The sequence below is a fragment of the Peromyscus eremicus genome, chromosome 4 (genome assembly GCF_949786415.1).
Source record: "Peromyscus eremicus chromosome 4, PerEre_H2_v1, whole genome shotgun sequence".
In the NCBI taxonomy this organism is placed as follows: domain Eukaryota; kingdom Metazoa; phylum Chordata; class Mammalia; order Rodentia; family Cricetidae; genus Peromyscus; species Peromyscus eremicus.
Genome location: NC_081419.1, coordinates 100,920,835 through 100,928,078, shown reverse-complemented (window position 1 = coordinate 100,928,078; position 7,244 = coordinate 100,920,835). Strand labels below are relative to the sequence as shown.

Genomic DNA, 7,244 nt, shown 5'->3' with positions numbered 1-7,244 from the left:
CGGACTTTGGGCACAACAGTGAACATAAGAACAGGCAAAACACTCATACATATAAATCTTTTTTTTTTTTTTATAAGTATCTTTCAACAAAGGGCAGAGCTTGGTTGCCAAAATGAGGGCCACTAATGACATTTAGTAGGCAGGCAAATGATGTCAAAAAACTACACCTCGGCACTCCTTTTTTTATAAAAAGGGTGGTAGGTAGATGGTTTCCAAAAAGCTTTTGCTAAGAATGTGGACTGAGTCCTTCATTTTAGCGCGCGCGCGCGCGCTGTGTGTGTGTGTGTGTGTGTGTGTGTGTGTGTGTGTGTGTGTTGTGGGAGCCCGTTCTCGGGTTCCTTGTGGCTTTACCCAGCAGGTCCGAATAGAGGATGATTAGGACCACGGGCCTGAGTGCAGGTGACTGAGATGGTCTGCACTTGGCTGTGCTGGGGGGAGGAGGTCTTTTGCTCCACCCCCTGGCGTCTCTATAAAAACCCTGAGGCAGAGACAGTCGGGGCCCATTGGAAAAGGTTCCAGGCCCTCTCGAGGCTATCCTTTATTTTCTGTTTATCTCCGCAAGATTCTCTGCAATAAATCCTTCTATCTAATATTCCCTAATAATTTTGCACTCAAGAAAACTCTGGGGAACTGTGGGGGTGGTGGGTAAACGCTCCACAGTGTGTGTGTGTGTGTGTGTGTGTAGACATGAATACACAATACTCTGGTGTATATACACAAGCTTACACAACAATCTGCGTGTACATGTGCATATGCAATACTCTGGTGTGTGTATAGATACGTACACACAATGATCTGGTGTGTATATATACACACATGCACATACAATGTTCTGGAATGTGTGTGTGTATACATAAAGGCGTACACAATATTCTTGGAAGTGTATACATATACATACACATACACAATGTTCTAGGGGGTTATACACAGGTAAATACAATGATCTGGTGTGTGTGTGTGTGTGTACATGCATACACAATGCTCTTGGAGGTGTATTCACATATATACACAATGTTCTGGGGGGCGTGTACACATGAACACACTGCTCTACATTCCTTTCGCCTGCCTGGAACTTCCAATAAGGACAGCGTTTTGCTACCCACACAACACAAGTCTCTTTAAGGGCAAAGAACCTCACTTCCTCAGAAAACTGCCTCCCCGTTAAAACCCAAATTCTAGCAAAGCAGAGCTCTTGCCCGCCGGGATCCACACGTCCTACTCCTAGCGCTCGGCGGCCGGAGTGTTTTCAAACTTCTTCAGCCCGGTCCTCAGGCCCGCTGGGAGTAGACTTCCAGACGGGACTCCCAGCCAGCTTTCAGTGGCCACCCTTTCATCAGCCGCCCATGCGGTCTGCGCAGGCGCGCCCCGGACCACGCCCCCGCGCGACGTCACGCGGCGGTTACCGCGCTTCCACGTTTGGCGCTCGCGATTTAAAACTAAGTCCGGAGCCGCGGAGAGCTAAGATGAGGACTCCGCGCCCAGGTGAGCTCGAGAGGGTCGAGGCGCGGCGGGCAGCGTCAGGGCCGAGGGGCGCTCGCGCGGGCAAGTCCGGAAGGGATGAGTGTGCTCGGGGGTCGGCCGGGGCCCCGGGGCCGGGGGTCAGGGGCCGAGGCGGGGGAGGGGAGAGGAGGGAAGTGGGGGGAAGCGGGGCGCTGGGCCAATCAGGGCGCAGCTGCAAGTGGCGGCCGGGCTCCTCTGCTGCCCGCGCTCCCGTTCTAACGGGGGTAAGGTGGTGTTTCCTCCGGACTGGACGTTATTCGGGGAGCTGTGAAAGCGAAGTGGTGACCGCTCTGTGTTGAGCGTACGCGCCTTTATTTTGGAACGGATTCAAAAGTCGTGAGCGCTCCCTTTGGGACAGACCTTGGATCAGCTGCGGAGATAACACAACAGAAGACGACTGGGCACTGGAGGTGGAGACTGGAGGATCAGAAGTTCAAGGTTATCCTCAGCTATAGCGAGTTCGAGGCTAGCCTGGGATAAGTGAGACTCACTCTGAGAGAGAGTGGGCGGCGAGGCAGGGGGAGGGGGAGAACAAAACAGATAAATGCCCCTTGCCTCTTGGAGCTTGCGTTCAAGCTGGGACAGTCCAGGAAGTATTTGACAGGTAAGGCCTAGTGCTGTGACTCCTCTCCGTTATGGACTGGAGATTTTTAAGCAGGCATTGGAAAGAACGTTACAGGCAGAACAGCGTGTACAAAAGTGAAGATTCAGGAGTGAAGAGCCTGGACTGGGCTAGGAACTAACTAGAACATCGTAACTAAGCTTAGTGAGAATGGACAGTAGGCAGGACCTGGCAGACCTTGATAAGAGGTTTGGAATATAGTTACATTTTGGACATGTTGCCTGTGACTTCCTTTGAAGGTGCTCAGGTGAAGGGGTCTGTATCTACTGGATGAGTTTGACAGCGGTCCATAGGCTGAGAGGCAGATTTGTGTTTCCCCATCATTTAGATCATAAAGCCATGGGTGCAGGTGAGAATACTAGACAGACCTTGTGGACAGTACACATCCGGGACAGCACAGAGAGACCGGATGAGAGGAGGGCATTAGTTATTCCGAATGCTGCTGGGTCTCAAGAGAAAGGAAGCCTGGAAGTGCCCACACTGGTTGACCATATGCAAGTTGTCCTTAATCACAGCAAGACTGTTTTCATGGAGCGGTAGGAATTCGAACCAGAGCAGAGCAGAGGGGTTGAATCTATATTCCCAGCCTCCTTTTATTTTTAATATGTTCCTATAAAGTGTTATTGTGTATATTGTGGTTACATTGTATCACCTGTTCTGGAACAGCAAGGTCTGCCCAGCTGCTCTCTCCCTTCCTGGCTCCTTTTCTCCCTTTCTTCCTCCCTCTCTTTTCCTACCTCTGCACATGCCAACCAACCAGCCAAGGATGAGTGCTATGCAAGTTCTCTACCACTTGCCAGGTGTATGTTCTTCCATTTAGGGCGATGGTGAAGCGGAAACAGGTAGAGCTGAATTTTACTTGCCTAAAATTTTGTTAGCCGGTAAGTGATGAAGCCAGGTTTGAAGCAGTGCTTTCTGTTTCTTAAATCAGGGGTAGGGATGAGTGTGAGTTAGGGTTCTTTTATCTCCTTCCAGGAATCTTGTGTCCTGCTCCAAACAGTAGATCATAGTCACTGCCATAGCCACACCATGGATGAGTCATGAGCAGTAACGGTACCGTTCTGTCGCCCATGTGGTTAATATCACCCCCCTGTGTCCAGCTCATTTTCTCTTACTCCTAGACATCAGGCTTTTATTCTGCCAACCTATATTCTACCACTTTCCACCGCCTATTACCATCTTGTGTTCTTGTTCCTTCTTTATGTTATGTTTCTGGTCAGTCACTCTAATCACGTGCTTCCCTGTGTCCTCTTACTTCTTTACAGGTTCTTGGCAAAGCCCACAACCCTGGTTAGTTTAAACCTGTTCTACACACTTGACAGTGGCCAGAGAAAAATCCTCAGGGATGCCAAATGGTTGGTGTTGGGGGCCCTTCAAACTGTCCATCAGTTATACCACATTTCCTGTTTCATTCATTCTTTTTCCAGATAGCCATTTCTTCCTTCCCTTAGCTCTCCAGTACCTTCTCCTTGCTGACCCTCTAGTTCACTTGTATTCATTAAGACAATGAAAACAACAGAGAACAAGTGACTTCGTTGGTAGAATCCTTGTCTGTTTTTCCTCCCAACTTGTGCTTCCCCCGCCCATTTGCTGGTTGCTCTCTCCTATAGTTTTTAAAGTATGGGACCCGTTTCAGACATCAGCTCTTCTCCATTGACTTATTTAGAGAGCTCATCCAGTGTGTTAAATGAAGACTCCGTTGGTGATTTCCAAACTTATCTAGCCTGAAATTGCCCCCTGAATTCTACGATTAGATATCCAGCTGCGTAGTGCAGTTGGATGGCTAGTAAATGTGAGAAGTCTAAAGCTGTGGTCTTGCCTCCTGCCCCACACCATGCTTCACCTGTAGCTGACTTTTCTGAAGACCTCTCCGGCGTCTGGACACTAATTAACCTCCAGCATTGCACCTGTCTCCTCATTTCCTAGCCTGCTATTGGCAGTTCTCTTCTAATTGGTTTTCCTGCTAGGTTCTCGTCTCCTCTTCAGTGTGTTCTCACTGTGACAATCAGAGGGGTCCTCTGTCCTCCTGAAGCTCAGCTTAGCTCATTTTCTTCCTCCTTCCTCACTGCATTAAGAGGCAAAGTCAGGGCTGGGGATGTGGCTCAGTTGGTAGAATGCTTGCCTAGCATCGAGGTTGTAATCAACCCCCAGCCCTGGGTTTGAGCCCCAGTGCCACATAAACCAGGCATGATAGCATATGCCTGTAATGCCAGAATGCACGAGATGGAGGCAGGAAGAATAAATGTTCAAGGTCGTCCTCTCAGCTGTTGAGAGTTTGAGGCTAGCCTGGGCTACATGAGACCCTGTCTAAATATTTTTTAAGGGGGGAGGGTGTGTAAAGTTGTTACAGTGGCCGTGAGTCAGGCTCTAGTGTTCTTTCCTCCGTGGCCCTGGAGAGCCTGAGGCTTTGTTTGCTCTGGAGAGGCCTTGCTGCCTGGCCTACTGCATTCGGTCACACTGGGCCCACATGTGTGCCAGCATGTTCCCACCTTTGGCTTGTGCCCCCTGCTTCCATGTGGTTTTCCTAGACTCTGTGTGCCTTTGATTCTGCTGTAACCTTTTTGGTAAAGCCTCCTCTGACTACAGTATTTATAGCGACCTTGCCAGTGACGCACGCCTTTAATCCCTGCACTTGGGAGGCAGAAGCAGGTGGATCTCTGAGTTCAAGGCCAGCCTGGTCTACAGAGCGAGTTCCAGGACAGCCAGGGCTACACAGAGAACCTCTCTTGAAAAAAATCAAAGACTTGGGGCTGGAGAGATGGCTCAGTGGTTAAGAGCACTGACTGTCCTTCCAGAGGTCCTGAGTTCAATTCCCAACAACCACATGGTGGCTCTCAACCATCTGTAATGAGAATATGTATATATAATAAATAGCTAAATCTTAAAAAAAAAAAAAAAAGAAAAAATCAAAGACTCCTCCCAAAAGCAACTTTACTGACAGTTCCTGTCTTCCTTATTCCTTCCCTGCTTCATCCCCCTCCCCCAAACATGTATGCCCATCACACACACCATCTGTTTTCCAACTTTTCAGAAATACTCTGTACCCACTCCCGGAGTCCAGCAGTTGCTAACGGTTTCCCGCCTTTACTTTTTTGGTTTTTCGAGACAGGGTTTCTCTGTGTAGCTTTGCGCCTTTCCTGGAACTCACTTGGTAGCCCAGGCTGGCCTCGAACTCACAGAGATCCGCCTGGTTCTGCCTCCCGAGTGCTGGGATTAAAGGCGTGCGCCACCACCGCCCGGCCCGCCTTTACTTTTAAAGCAAGTTACGCTCTTCAGATCACTCCACACTTAAGTTGTTTCTCATGCATGTCCTCAAAGCAGTGACCCTCTTCATCATGTCACTGTGGTGCCTAAGATAGTAAAAAATCAATTTCTTAGACTAAGGTCTAGACTTTATTTTAGATCTCCAGAGTTTTCCCCCAATGTTGCTCTTAGCTATCTTTTTGAGCAGGGATTGGCTGAGATATCTATATGCTGCTTTTGGTTTATATGATCAGTTGGTTTCTTTTCATCCAAAAGAGCTCCCCTGGCTTTTTTGATAATTGACTTGTTACTTTTACTTGTTTTGAGACAGGGTGTCACTGTGTAGCCCCTGCCTGCCTGGAACTTGTTACACAAACTGGCCTGCTTCAAACTTGCAGTATCCTACCTGCACCCAGTGTTATGGGCACGTGCCATTCAGCCCAGCCCTTCTTTTCTGTGCTCCCTGGCACCACTACAGTCAGTGTCTCAACATGCCTTAGCTGGACCAGTACCCCAAGGATGGCTGAGCTTCGTGTCCTCTAGATAACCAGTACTCAGGCACAAGCCGAGGAGGCTGTGGTATAATGGGATGCACCACTAGACTTTAAATCAGAAGCCTTGGATTTCGGTCTTAGGTGCACAAGTCCTTGCTGGGTTATTTAGACATGCCTTAATCAGGGAACTACTGCTTCTACCACAGTGCTCTTGTCTTTAATGATACTAAGTTTTCATTCATTTCGTTTTTTGAGACATGTCTCATTGTGTAGCCCAAACTGGGCTTGAACTCTTTGGCAACTCTCCTGCCTCATCCTCCTAGATGCTGGAATTACAGGTGTGAACTATTGTTTTGTAAACTGTCCTATTCCAGATTTAGCTAAATGTTTATTTGTATCCTCTAACTTTTTCCTCTGCTCTTATATTTCTTACAGGGTAACATTTAGGTTAAATATTTCTGGCAAATCCATTTCCTAGGTGATTCTAAGAGTTTCCTGTAGTTGGGGCTGGAGAGATGGCTCAGCAGTTAATAGGACCCAGGTTCAATTCCCAGCACTGCATTGGCAGCTTGTAATTGTCTGTAACTCCAGTTCCAGGGGATCTGACACCCTCACACAGACATATATGCAGGCAACACACCAATGCACATAAAATAAAAGTAAATTATTAGAATTTCCTGTGGTATCACATCAGAAGCTGCATTTGTCTGCTTGTATATATATACCCAAACTGTAGAGTGTCTAGCATCATGATTCTAGGACTTAGCAGAGACTGTGCAGTGGGCCCCATGACAGGCCTAAGTCCCCCTTGGGTATAGGAAATCATTCTGTTGAAGGTTTCTTGAGCAAGTATTTTGTTCTGTGACCGCCAGAAACAATGAGTAACTCTTCTCCGAAGACCCGTGGACACCAGCCCGGTGTTTTGTCACCTTTGGAACGGGTGCTGTCAGTGCCCCGGACCGGGAAGGCCCCTCTCAGTACCCCTAACACTCCAGTCCTTGAAGACTTTCCTCAGAATGATGATGAAAAGGAGCGGCTGCAGCGGAGACGCTCCAGGGCCTTTGACCTGCAGTTCAGCACAGACTCCAGTCATCTGCTGGCCTCCCCCAACAGGTGAGCGCATTTCTGCATGGGCTCTGTTTGGGGTGGCATGGCTGCAGGGGTCCTGGTGCCTCCGTAGTACTTCATTGATTCTGGGCACAGGAGTTTGCTCGATTCGTTTTGTTTTAATATATTTATTCTATGTGTGTGTGTGTTTGTGTGTGTGTGTGTGTGTGTGTGTGTGTGTACATGTGTGTGCATGTGAGTGCATGTGGAAGGCAGGACAATTTGCAGGGGTTAGTTTTGTCCTACTTTGTGTTCCAGGGATCAATCTCAGGTCGTCA

General features: G+C 48.4%; 1 protein-coding gene across 1 annotated transcript; it reads left to right on the top strand.

The window, feature by feature from the left end:
• The first annotated feature begins 1,389 nt into the window (after positions 1-1,389).
• On the top strand, positions 1,390-6,976 carry LOC131907862 (condensin complex subunit 2-like). The gene is made up of 2 exons (XM_059258937.1): positions 1,390-1,482; positions 6,732-6,976. The coding sequence occupies exons 1-2, from the start codon at positions 1,464-1,466 to the stop codon at positions 6,974-6,976; spliced, it is 264 nt and encodes an 87-aa protein (XP_059114920.1). The 5' UTR covers positions 1,390-1,463.
• The last annotated feature ends 268 nt before the right edge of the window (positions 6,977-7,244 follow it).